At 35.2% G+C, this 14,657-nt stretch overlaps 1 protein-coding gene across 1 annotated transcript in view; it reads left to right on the forward strand.

Annotated features, from left to right (window-relative positions):
- LOC137617718 (uncharacterized) overlaps nt 1–1,784 on the forward strand; it is an 8,714-nt gene extending 6,930 nt beyond the window's left edge. Inside the window, exon 4 of the mRNA XM_068347715.1 lies at nt 1,633–1,784. Within this exon, the coding sequence (XP_068203816.1) occupies nt 1,633–1,784 (152 nt within the window). The remainder of the gene's footprint in view (nt 1–1,632) is intronic.
- The last annotated feature ends 12,873 nt before the right edge of the window (nt 1,785–14,657 follow it).

The raw sequence follows: 14,657 nt of genomic DNA on the forward strand, positions 1-14,657 counted from the left end.
ACAAGTTAAGAATTCATTCTATGATTTATTATTATTATTATTTGCTAGGCTGCAACCCTAGTTGGAAAAGCAGGATGCTATAAGGCCAGGGGCTCCAACAGGGAAAACAGCCCAGTAAGGAAAGGAAACAAGGAAAAAAAATAATTGTTTTAAGAACAGCAACACTATTAAAATAAATATTTCCTATATAAACTATAGAAACGTTAACAAAACAAGAGGAGGAGAAACAAGAGAGAACAGTGTGCTCGAGTGTACCCTCAAGCAAGAGAACTCTCACCCAAGGTAGTGGAAGACCATGGTACAGAGGTTATGGCACTACCCAAGACTAGAGAACAATGGTTTGATTTCGGAGTGTCCTTCTCCTAGAAGAGCTGCTTACCATAGATAAAGAGTCTCTTCTACCCTTACCAAGAGGATAGTAGCCAATGACCGATTGCAGTGCAGTAGTTAACCCCTTGAGAGAAGAAAAATTGTTTGCGTTCGTCCTTCGTATGTTTAAGAATCTATACCTGTCTATATTTTATTTTCTTGTCTATGTCCCCCCCCCCCCCGTCTCGTTCATTCAGGATTTTGGAATCCCCACCCCTCTTTATGATAATCCTCTTAATCGAAATTGTTTTTTTGCTAGTAAAGTATTTTTTTTTAAGCTTGGATCTTGACAACAGATCGAAAATGTTAGTTTATATTCACTACATGAGATCACTCACATCCTCCTAGTTCCCTCAGATTTATAGACGGATAGATGGATAATAGAGGTTAACCCAGAAAAAAAATAGAATTGAAAGTTGGATGTCTTCAATTGCATTGTTTGAAACTTTTACTTACAAACTGAATTGAATAGCAAATTTCACCTGGAAATGGTAGGAGTCACACAGGCTTCAGCACATTGCATTTTTATTCAGTAATTAACGCTGATTAAACATGAGTGGGTATAGATTTGTAACACACAGACAAAGGGAAGTTTCTTGCCAATTTTTTCTATGTATTATTCCCATCGTGCGGATTTTAGCCCGAAAATTGCAGGGAGGAGGGGCACCAATGTTGCCTTTCCAGTTTTTGTTATGTTTAGCATGAAGTAACAAACTCTAACCCCTGCCAAATAGGTTTTCAAGATGCCCATGTTTTATAATGAATAGCGTAAGATAAAAGCGTTTCCATAAGGAATTACAAGTATATAAATAATTATGGAATTTTTTTTTAATTTTATTCAAATTCAAGTGGAAAATTTCGATTTCTTTCTCTTAAAGTTAGAATAATCGACACTAAATTTTAAATTAAAGTTAGAACAATCGACACTAAATTTTAAAATAATTCCTTTGAAGAGCAAATGCTAGTTTTTATTAAGAAGGAGATTTAGGTCTCTCTCTCTCTCTCTCTCTCTCTCTCTCTCTCTCTCTCTCCTGTTTTTCTTCTTCCTTTCTTCTTACTATCCAACATATTTTAACATTTACTGCTGGATTTTCCGTTAGTTGGGCCTCAGCGCTAAACATCTACGGGCAAATTCCATATATCAAATCTCTCTCTCTCTCTCTCTCTCTCTCTCTCTCTCTCCTCTCTCTCTCTCTAGTAACCTAGACCTCCTTTACGCTGTCTGCAGAAGTAGAATTCTAGGCCGTATGTCCTTTACTCCAGCAGAAGAAGAAGATGAAGAAGAAGAAGAGGAGGAAAACAGCAAGTCTGCCAACTGGTCTGAAGCCGAGCAGTTGTTGGCATCTGCGGAGCACTCGAAGGGCGCTTGTTCCTCTCCTCTCCGTCGTCAAGGAACCTCTGACCGCGGCCTTTAATCAGCTGGTACACGACAGTTATGGGATGCATGGTTGGGCTGTAACCAGGAGTTATTGCACCCAGGCACTTAGCGCCAGCCATTTCCTGGCACACTTCCTACGGACTGTCAGTCATCTTCGTGAGTATTCATAATGGATTTTGTATATTATGTGCTGCTCTTTCGTGCGAATCGAAACTCTTCCTTATTTGAACCTTATGGTTGTTATGTTCAATTTTTTTACCTTGGAGTACTGTTATAATAAATATATTTCTTCAGTATTTGAGGAACCGAATGCTAAAATTTTATAAGATTTTATTTACATTTCTCATAGAAATTTTACTAGCGACTATATAATCAACTTGGCCCTTTTGAGTATTTTCACCATGTATACAATTCCAGTTAATTCCCGCTCTATTCAGAATTAAATATCACGGATATAGTTCATAAAAAAGTTATTGATTTCGTACTTGAACTAAAAGGTGTTGAGCACTAATGCTCTCAAAGAAAGTAATAAAAAAAAATCTATAAACTTTGCATTATTAAAAGAGGAACATTTCTCAACTACCTCATATAAATAATGCATTTTTTTATTTGGGGCGACTGAATGAAATGTGCATTCCTTTAGATGTCCCAGTTGAAGATTGTAATGTTTTTGTAGGTTATTCGATAGTTGGAACATTACAAGATGGTTCTGTTAAGTCCCCTATGTCCTGATAACAGGATCATATTTCTTTTTTGTTTTGTTTTTTGCCCAGGGTGGTGATACATTCATGTTAGGGTACAACCTTCCATCTATTAATTAAGGTGCTTTCCCCTCCATTTTGTATGGGGTAATCACGGTTGCCTTCTTTTTGAAGGACTTTGGCTTTGGGGTAGACCGTAGTCCCGATCGGCTGCCCTGCCTGACATCGCTTAGACCACGGTAGCTTATGTTCGTGTGTTGTACCAGTCACCAATGTCCTTCCTCCCCAGCAGCGATGAGTCTTGGCGTGGTTAGGTAGACAGTCCGAAACGTGTAAGGTGTTTGTCATGTTTTTAGGTGTTGGAGTGACTTTGTTTGTGCATGCGTTAGTTTGCAACACTCATTTGCTTTTAAGCAAACCTATCCATCGATCTACCAATTTCTCACTAAAATTTCCCCTCTACCCCACCAGATTCTAGCAACAATTTAATAGCTAACTCGATTGAAGTTCTGCACCCCTCAGTGTCTTCCGTCACGTACAAAGAGAGGTTGACTGCTTTCCAGAAGAGTAACAAACAGGCAGATCACCCAGTTTATATTAATTCTTAAGTCCTTTAATCTTTCTGCCTCTTAGGCCACTTACACTCGAGGTTGTGTTGTTTTCCCAAACTCACGTCAAAGTCTATCTTTATATCGTCACCCTCATAAACTAACTGCCTAAGTCATTTTCTCCACTTGTTGGGAAATAAGAAAAAAAAAAACCTTCTCATTTCCTAATTCTTTATATCATTGTCTTGACCTTCAATTCACTCATTCTTAACAGAAGAATTTGTGAATTAGAATTTGTTAATTGAAGCTCAACACAACAATATGAAAAAATAGGAAATGAGAAGGTTTTTTTTATTTCCAAACAAGTGGAGAAAATGACTTAGGCAGTTAGTTTATGAGGGTGACGAATTATGTAGAACTTGCCCACGTCATCATCTCTTTCCCACCGCGACAAAGACATTTATTTTTTATTTTTTACAGTATTCTTCATTTCATCGAGCCTGTCTCAGAAATTCTTTACTTTCTTGGGACGTGTCAAGTCGCGTTCTGCCATTTAGCTCTTAACGACCTTCCACTTCTCACCCGTGGATGAAGGGACTAAGGGAGGCAGTAAGGGGTAGAGCCCCTTCCCCTCCGTGGCTATGGCAGGGAGGGGGTTGGTTGTCAATTGATGCCATCAGCAGAAGAAAGTTGCTCACTTTCCGTTTCCAGATTTGCTTCTGGAAGATCCGTCCTGCTTTTGTTGATGTTTGTTTGGTAGAAAATAACTCGACATTAATACTGTACATATGTTAAATATAGATTCATATGTGTCTTTTTTATTAAGAGATATTTTTTTCAAAGTAAAGTAATCGTAACAAAAAGTTATGGAAAAAAAATTATTTCTTGATTTGGATATTGATCAGTAAACGTTTACTGTTGTGATTGGAAGTATTGGCCATTACGCTGACGTGATTGGGAAATTATTAGTATATTGTTTTAAAGGTCCAGATTAGAAAGAAGCAAAGGTCGCAATGCCACTCAGCTACACAGTTCAAAGGAATTTCATTATCTCTGCCAACGAAGTTGGATGGAGGGTATGTTTTTACCCCGCTTGTGTGTTTGTTATTGTTTGTGAACAGCTTCCTGGCCGCAATTTTAATCGTAGAGTAATTAAACTTATGGATTAACTGTTACGTAAAAAGATGAAAATCATTAAATTTTGGAAGGTCAAAGTCACGGTCAAGTAAAATGTCCAATTCACGTAATCAGCCATAAGTTTGGACATCTTTGTCATAGAGACTTCAAAACTTGGTTCATAATTGAGTGCATAAAATTTCACGGCGATTAATACATGTTTAAGGTCAAGATCAAGGTCGAGCAAAATTTCGAGAAATAAGCTGCCAGGGTGTTTTTTTTTTTTTTTTTTTTTTTTTTTTTTTTATGAGGTGATGATGAACTGATTACGATGAAAATTAAAAATATCCAAAGATTTCTGTTCATTATAACCATTTTATCTTATAGGAATCGTTTTCCACTTTAAATATCTCATGAAGATTAAAATTTGAGGCTTCTTTGCTACGGCCTTGGTAGAAATAATGATACAGAAAACGCCACCATCATGATAATCAGTGCTCTCTCTCCCTCTCCCCTCTCTCTCTCTCTCTCTCTCATCTCTCTCTCTCTCTCTCTCTCTCTCTCTTTTTTTTATTTTATTTATTTTTTTTTTTCAAATGGCCACCCCGGCATGAAAAGACAGTCAACTCAAGCATTCTGCAGACTGCAGAAAGAGCTAGAATTCTTTTAATATTCACCATTTGTCATACGTAATGACATTACGAAATAGAAGAAAAAAAAATAGAACTCCATCACTAATGTGAATTTCATTATCATCATATTCATCGTATCTAAAAATTGCAGGCAGTGGAATCAGAGCCGCAAAATTTCCACTGCTCAAAATTAGGTCCATTAGCGCCACCAAGTCAGAGAAAGCTAAAGTTTGAAACGGTCGTTTTTGCTAACGAAGCTTTAGCGACTATGAGCTTTATTGACTGGCAATGGTCACCTCTGCCACATTCCCAACATTTCGCTTCTAGAGGGAAGTCGGAGTGTCAGAATTAGTGGTATAATATATATATATATATATATATATATATTTGTTATTCGTTTCGTTGCCTTCATCACAGTTCAGGTCGTTTTAATTTGTTGAAGCAAAAATCTTAATTTCAAATTGAAATATTTCTCTTGTAGAAGAACTATGTACCCTACGTATACATACTCATGTGGATATGTATTGTGTATATAAGTTCAGAAACTCACATGATACATATTGATATGCTTTAAGGAAACGAGAGAGAGAGAGAGAGAGAGAGAGAGAGAGAGAGAGAGAGAGAGAGAGAGAGAGAGAGAATTATTTTTATTATTTATTATTATTATTATTATCATTTTTATTATTATTATTATTATTATTATTATTATTATGATGATGATGATTATTACTACCGCTACTAGAAGCTGGAAAAGCAAGATGCTATAAGCCCAAGGGCTCCACCAGGGAAAAAATAGCCCAGTGAGGAACGAAAAAAAGAATAAACTATAAAAGAAGTAATGAACAATCAAAATAAAATGTTTTAATTACAATAGCAACATTAAATTATATCTTTCATATATTAAAAAATAAAAACTTCAAAAAGAGAGAGAGAGAGAGAGAGAGAGAGAGAGAGAGAGAGAGAGAGAGAGAGATAGATGCAGACGCGTCTCGTGAAGCCTAACACAATAACCCAACCACTGTTTGCTTTTCAAGTTTCCGTGATTGCCAATGGAAAAGTTGTTGCTTGCTTCCTGACGCTTCCGAGTTACTCAAACAATCAACTTCTTAAAAAAAATCTCGAGTATGACTTTGCAAAGGCCTGATTGACTTTCTTCGATGGTACCTTCAGCTTCCCCTATGATCTATGTCTACTTTCGTCTAACTTTCTATTATTCTCCTTGTGTTAACGAGGCTGCATACTGCTCTGAACGTGTGCTCTGGTGTTTGTCTTTGATGTTAAAAGTTGTTCCTCGCCGTATTCAACTGAGTCGATTCCATCTTTGTTATATTATTCGTAAAAAGTTTGCCTATTTTTCGGTGCTCCTGATTTCTGATAGCACTGAAACTATTGAAAATAAGGGATTCTAGGTCCCTTGAGGTGAAGGACTGTAATCTGTAATAAGGTCAAGAAAATTTCTATTCAAGGAAAAATTCAATCAACATATAGCAGTATGTTTTTAAAATCTCTAGGCATTCATGGCAGACTCAGCATATTTTTAAAAGACTTCCCATCTCAGCTTTTCATTTTTTTATATTTGTCCATTTTGTCCATTTGATTTTTTTTTTTTTTTTTTTTGTGAGGGCTATATTTTCTACATAATTGTAATGGTCACATGTATAGCTGTAATGAACATAGAGAATGACTTCAGTCATACTGTACACTTTATATTTTTATTTATATTTATATTTATAAAAAATTCAACTAATACACTTCCCATTTAAAAAAGAAAAAAACGACAGATGTAAATACTTTACTGAAAATATTTAAATTTACACACTGGACGAGTTTCAATTTAAAGGTGCTCACGAATGGCAGAGGGCAAGGGATAGTAACATTGCCTATCAAGCAGGGCAATGCCCTAGAGACTAATATGTATCCCCCTTTCCACCCAATCTAGGACCAAGGAAGGCCAGGCAATGGCTGCTGATATCTCAGCAGATAGACCTATAGGCTCCCTGGGACACCCCCCCCCCCCCATTCTTAAATCACAAGGATGGTTAGGATGTAATAACGAGTTTAAGCGGGACTCGAACCCCAGTCTAGCATTCACCAGTCAGGGACGTTACCGCATCGGCCACCACAACCTTAATATAATAATAATTCTGCCGTGAATAGCTTATTGGTAAGCAGAAATATTCATATATTCATTAAAAAATCGAATATAAACGCAATTTACAACTTTCATTTAAAATGGTTGGTTTAGATAAAGTCCGTCTTATACCACCACTGGCTTTTCCGTAAGTGAGGCAAGGAGTGAATGGGAACAGGATGTCCTTGGGGACCTCTGGACTTTATCCTCCCAACCAACATAAGTGAGTCAAGTTTCAGCAAATATCTGCACACTAACAAGAAAGAAAGACTCGATTTTTGTTCTTATTTGCTCATAAAAAAATCGTAAAAACATTAACAAAATTGAATAGCAAAATCTTTATCGAATACTTCCTTAAAAATAAATCTATATTAGGGCATTATTCATCTGGAATACTTAATACCATGCTTCATTTTTTTATTGCTGAAAAATGTATACGAGAAAAAATTTATTATTGTTATTATTATTATTGTTATTTATTATTATTATTATTATTATTATTATTATTATTGCTTGTGAGCAACTTACTTTTAATGAGTGAAAAATAAGAAGCTGAACAGAAGAAACGTACGATAAACAATAACGAAAAATAGTAGCCATAAACAGGGGAGATGAAGCCATCATTGCGAAGAGCATGATTGCATACAGTGTGCCAGCAAGTAGTCTTTGACAATTGATTGAGAGTAATCATGATGGAATTGGCGTTACTGGTTTTCAAAACAAAAATTATACGGATGGATTTATCTTGAATATATTAAATCCTTGGAATATTTATGGTTATAAGAGGGAAAGGGGTTATAAGAAATGAAATATCTAATATGCATAGTGTTCAAATCTGCATTTTCAAAATATCTTTTTTTTTAACCACAGTGTTCCAGTTTTTTCTTTTTTCATCTTCCAGAACTCTTTCTGAAACTGGAATGAGTTGAGAAAGTTCTCATTGAACCCAAAGCACCCCGAAGCTTCCATTTTTAAGATTTATTTGAACAGTGAGAAAGGTAGTCAAAACCTAAGGAATATTTGATGCTGTGAGCGCCATCTATGTTCAAGGAAAGAAAACTTTTCGCATCGGTGAAGGTAAGTAAGGTGATATATATTGATACCAATTCTGGCAAACGCCTTCCGCCATTAACTTTGATGCATGGCGGTATGCCACCGTGAGAAATGGGCGTCGTTTATAGCCACCCTTCGCCAAAACATGAAAGTAATCCTGTCTGTTTATTGCGGTCTTGGATATATTATAAAAAATAAATTTCTCGACTTTAAAATCCCAGAAATTAAATTCATCACGATTTGAATCGGAAAATACGGAAATTGCAGTGGCGTTCGAGATGCATTACGATAAACTTCGATACCCCATTCATCTCCATCTCCTTAATGAGGCCCATTAACTCATTCTTTACAGCTTGAAACCTCGCCTTAAATAACCTCCTTCCGATCCCTCTGGCACTCTTTCTATTTATAGCGTCCCGGTCATTTTATGACGGTAATTTTGCGAGGCAAAAGAGAGAATGTATGATGGTGTTTTGGCTCTAAGCGCTGCTGCCTATGAGGTGTCTTTTATCATTTACACTTTTTTGAGTAGGATTCGATCATCTATAACGTTCGAAGCTTGGTATTTAGTTCGCTCTCTTTTGAATGTTTTGTTTCAACCTCCAGTCTTCAGTCTCATTTACCTCTCCAAACGCGAGGAAGGAAGAGAAGATGATGGGTTGACGAACTAAGTAAATTTGAGGGTATTACACTGGCATAGAAAGGTCATAAATAGACACGATTAGAATATATATATATATATATATATATATAGAGAGAGAGAGAGAGAGAGAGAGAGAGAGAGAGTTATGTAGACCACCCTCAAAAACCCACAACTGTTGTCATCACGAATATACACCTACTTTTCTTCTTTTATCTCTCATTATTGTAAACAATATTCATCTCTCACTACAGCATATTTTCATCTCGGAAGGTATAGGGAGAAAGAGGGGGAGGAAGAGAAAGAGGAGGAGAAGGAGTAATGCCAGGAAAATATATAATTAATTTTTTATAAGAAATACTTTTTAAGGAAAAGTTCTTAAATCCTGTTTTTTTTTCACAAATACTTTTTAAGGAAAAGTTCTTAAAATCCTGTTTTTTTTTTTTTTTCCAAAAACTTGATCTTAGCAACACCCAACGGGCTGAACGTTTTTTATTCTCGTACGAAAGAACTCATCGATTTCCGATATTGAGAAAAAAATTATTTTTAAATCTTCGCTAGCATTTAAAAAACTTCCTATTGTTAGTGAAAGCCGTTCCTTGAAACTATTTTTTTTTATCTGCAGGCTTCTAACAAGGAAATTTGTATTCACAAATCTCTCTCTCTCTCTCTCTCTCTCTCTCTCTCTCTCTCTCTCTCTCTCTGTTGTAAATGAATTATTTGCTTCGCTTTACAGTTGATAATTCGTTTCAGAACATAATTGCCCCACTTTTACATCTGAACGAGATATTATCATTATTATTATTATTATTATTATTATTATTATTATTATTATTATTATTATTATTATTATTATTATTATTATTAACATCATCATCATCATCCTCGAGATTAACTTATCTTTTATGTAACCTCTCAGATCTCGATCCCCTGCTACTGTAAGCATGAAATACGACCGGGAAATATATTAAGAAACAGGTCTTTTATGTAGAGATCCTAATCCAATTGTGGTAGAATGAAGTTACGTATCCCTCTACACCTTTCCGCCAGAAGAAAATTCAGTATCCAATGTCTTAGGCAAACCCATGAGCAAAAGTGATAATAGAATACTAATATTCCTCATCTAAAAGGAAAATATATCAAGAAAATATATTACACACAAAGTAACCAAATACATATGAAGAAATACACCAAGATTTTGGAACATAGGTGAAACAGGCAACACAGATACACAATGGACTATTTTGTAGAAAATACCTACTTTAACTAAATCATCGGTATTCTCCTTCGTAATGTTTTATTATACTTTTTTAACATGCATCGTGTCTCTTTTTCCGAATGACAGTAAATAATGCGATAAAAATCACTGTTTAAATTATCGGATAGTCGAAAATCAGATTGCTATATAATTACTATTTTCTAAGAATTTTTTTTAGTGACAACTCTCTCTCTCTCTCTCTCTCTCTCTCTCTCTCTCTCTCTCACCACTACCACTAAAAATGGATGGCTGCTGTATAATGAAAAACACACAATTGGGTTTTCAGTCGCCCGAAAATGTAAATAAATAAAATTCCAGTCAAACGAGTTTTGCCCTTTTCTCGTTTTCCGAATTCCCCCAAAACCACATATCTTCTCCTTCCCTTGTCTTGCCCCTTCCTTCCCTTCCTCTTTCCCATCCCTCCTCTTCTTCTCTCCCTTCCCTCTTCCCTTTCCAAACTTGCTTTAGTGTCCCCTTGTCAAATACATCTTCGATATTTATTCTGTTTCGAAGCCTCTTCTGAATTTTACGTCCTTTTCAATGTCAGGTGCCAGAGTTCGACCCGTCTTTAACAAGGCACCAACTCTCTCTCTCTCTCTCTCTCTCTCTCTCCTCTCTCTCTCTCTCTCTCTCTCTTTTTTTCTTAAAATTCGTCCTATCTCCTTTTACTTTTATGCAGGTCTCTCTCTCTCTCTCTCTCTCTCTCTCTCTCTCTCTCTCTCCTATTCCAATAATTTAGAAATTCCCCATCTCTCTTTTTACTTTAATGCTAGTTTATCCTATCTTCCTCTCTCTTTATGTTTTTATGCAATTTCTATGAACCATCTCTTTCTCACTACCCCTCTTTTTCTCCTTTACTTTAATAGTGATTTGTCTTTCAATCTGTGCATTTATTCTAACATCCTTGAAAACACACTCTCTCTCTCTCTCTCTCTCTCTCTCTCTCTCTCTCTCTCTCGACTTTGCCACACACTTCAAGTGGATGTCCACCGTATAATGAAAAACACACAATCGGATTTTCAACTCTGCGAAAACGTAAATAGATAGATTCCAGTCAAGCGAATCTGCTAAAAGAGCGAGTTTTCCTCTTCTCTCTCTTTTCCCGAATTCTCCCGAAGTCTCCTCCCTTCCAATTTCCCTTTTCCCTTTTTCCCATTTCCCTTATCAAACTCGTCTCTGTGTCCCGCTTTGTCAAATACGCCCCCTTTGGCCATGGGAGAGCCAGCAGTTAAAACCACCTTTCTTTTTTTACCTTCAATCTGTTTTATTTAATTTTGATATAGTAGTTTGTATTTACTTCACTATAATTATCTAGTTTTATATTTGCATGTTGGTATTATATATATATATATATATATTATATATATATATATATATATATATTATATATACACACACACTCACACACATATATATATATATATATATGCGTGTGTGTGTGTGTATGAAGTGGATTTTGATTCAATATGTTTCATAAATAATTTGATTTAAATGCATACAGAAAGAACTACAATATCCATATATATATATATATATATATATGTGTGTGTGTGTGTGTATATATATATATATATATATCGATAGATAGATGGATAGATTGACTCTATGGGTCGTGATATAAGATATAACTTTGGCAATAGAAAGATAGATAGATTAATATATGGGTCATGATGTTCGCTAGAACTGTCTATCGATTTTAGGTTTGTCCTTGAATTTGGCGTAAAACAGGGTCTAAGTATGACCTTGGCCTAAAATAGATCAGCAGGTGATGTTTCGTTTTCCTTTGCAGCGACGCAGCTTCAGAAAATATTCATTTATTAATAGATATTCTATATACTAGAAACAAGATCATATCTAAAGTTGCATCGTATTTATTTTAACTAAATGCTTAATTTATTTTGGAATTCCAAAGATTATGAACAGTGGTTCTTTCTACTTACATCATAAACTACCTCAATTTCTTTTCTCTAATTTGCTTATATATTTGTATATCAGAACTCTCTCTCTCTCTCTCTCTCTCTCTCTCTCTCTCTCTCTCTCTAATATGGTATCGTCAGTAATATGAGTGTTAGAGATCAGTGTCACATTTATTTGCAAATTGTTACAAAACAAAATCACGAAGATGCTCTCTCTCTCTCTCTCTCTCTCTCTCTCTCTCTCTCTCTCTCATATGGTATCGTCAGTAATGTGAGTGCAAGAGATTGTGTCACATTTATTTGCAAATTGTTACAAAACAAAATCACGGAGATGCTCTCTCTCTCTCTCTCTCTCTCTCTCTCTCTCTCTCTCTCATATGGTATCGTCAGTAATATGAGTGTTATTAGAGATTCAGTGTCACATTTATTTGAAAATTGTTACAAGACAAAATCACGAAGATGCTCTCTCTCTCTCTCTCTCTCTCTCTCTCTCTCTCTCTCTCTCTCGTAGAATTTTATTACTTCGTAGGACGGCAATTTCCACTTTCTAGGAGCGTTCCGAGGTCGTCTGAGACCCATCAAAGCGCGATTAAAGCGATTCGCCTCAAAATGCCTGGATGGGAATCTCAAGAAATCAAAGGATTTCCAACGGTAAACCGATAGAATGTTAGGGACAGGAATTTACTCGAAATAAGACTGTTTCTATGGCAAATTCATGTATATATATATATATATATATATATATATATATATATATATATAATATATATATTATATATATATATATACATACATATATATATGTATACACACACACACATATATATATATATATATATATATATATATGTGTGTGTGTGTGTGTGTATGTATGCATGTATGTATGTATGTAGAAAATTTAAGTATTTAACGCGTTACTCTGTTTTTATTTCTTATGTGTTGAAAACTGTCAGTCGAAGGATATTTTTGGCTCTTTAACTAATCTCTAAGCAAGTAAGATAATAATATATTCAGGAAAAATAGATTTGGACCAACTCGAAATAATTTAAAGGCCACTCGTGAATGACAGAGTCAAGGGACAGTGACATTGCCCTATCAAGCAGGATAATGCCCTAGAGACTGAGCATATTATATATGATCAGCACCCAAGTCCCCTCTCCACCCAAGGAGGGCCAGGCAATGGCTACTGATGACTCGGCAGACAGACATATAGGCTCCCCAAACCCCCTATCCTTAGCTCACAAGGATGGTGAGGTTGCAACGGCCAGAGGAATTAACGAGTTTGGCCGGGACTCGAACCCCATTCTGACGATCACCAGGCAGGGACGTTACTGCACAGGTTCAAATTAATTACCATAAGTCGTCTTTCAATTAAGAGAGGACGCCATTGACAGTGAGATATAGTTTGAGAACAAATTTCGACCATCTTAGTGTCACAATTTAGAATTTTCGAATCGGCTCGATATTTTTTTTTTCTGCATTTGGTACCAGAGTCAGCGATTTTAGGAAAGACACTATATTTACAATGTGAAGTAGTAATTTGAATTAATTTGACAGCAAGGGTGAAGAAAGGAGTTAAATATTGGGGTAATTGGCAACTTAATGCCAAAAATGAAAAAAAATTCAACAGTTACTATTCTAATTATATGTTAATTTGGTAATTTATTGGATATACTGAGCAAATTAGAACCATTGACCGAGGCTTGTTAGCAGGCACTGTTAATGTTATTCAATGACAGGCAGGAAACAATTTGTGAGGTTTTTCAATTAATAAATAAAGAACCTAGTGTAGTTTATATTCTCTATACAATCATGGAAAAATTGGTTGGTAATACGGTTTAAATATTGTAATGATGAATTATAATATCATTATGATTGGTTTTGCAGTTAAAACGAAATTAACACATCTATTACACTGTTTATTTAATAAGACATTAGTGATTTGACAAAGATCACTTCATAGTTTGTAGTATTGCCAACATTAGAAAATTTCCTCAGATTATAGGGAAAACGAGATTATTTTTTATTTTAGTATTTTGTTATACCTGTAGTAGCTTGGCAAATTTATCCTTGTCAGTGTTCGTTCTATTTTAGGCTATCCTGGAGTACTATTGGTTTATGTATTGAAATTCAAACATTCTTATCTCTATAGTTGACTAGTTTGATAATTACTTTCAAATTCAAAAGCACTTAGCCTATATGTTATTGTGCTCTGCAAAAGAAAGGAGATGAATAAGCCAAGGTTGTATTTCATTTAGTTTTAACCGTGTTTTGTATATATAGTATATCTATATTAGTAAGGTCTATATTTTAGCTTCGTCATATTTTGGAAAGTTTTTTTTTATGGAATCAGGAATTTATGAAAGATTGAAAGGCAATTTCTCCCTTGTTTTGGGGAAATTTTCCTAAGTTTCAGTTTAGCCAACCTCGACTAGTAGAGGGAATTAATTTCTCCAAGTGTTTACAAATATCCCGGTCTTCGACATCATATTAACGGTAATTTTAAAGATAAATTTTCATGGAACCTTATGAACTTTTTGATGTTCAATTCCCATTTCCGTGTTGTAATTTCTCGAAATGGAGTCAACGAGGTGCAGTGTTGCCATATATGGGAATTTATCCCTAGATTTGGAGATTTTGGGTGTCTGATGGGGATATTGTGTATAAATTTCTATGAAGAAAAAACAAGGATGAGTAAACCTTTTTAAACTGTTGGAATTAGTTTAATTGCACTTATATAAAGTATAGCGAGTAATTCTTTTATATTAGTAAAGCCTACATGATCAGAAGAAAATGTATTTGTGGAAATTGGGATTTTTGGGTAATTTTGGGGATTTTTTATCACGAGTTTTGGGGATTTATAAGCTAACTCGTGTGGCAACACTGACGAGGTGTACTTTAGTCTTTACAGTTTT

The sequence above is a fragment of the Palaemon carinicauda genome, chromosome 23 (genome assembly GCF_036898095.1).
Source record: "Palaemon carinicauda isolate YSFRI2023 chromosome 23, ASM3689809v2, whole genome shotgun sequence".
NCBI lineage: Eukaryota > Metazoa > Arthropoda > Malacostraca > Decapoda > Palaemonidae > Palaemon > Palaemon carinicauda.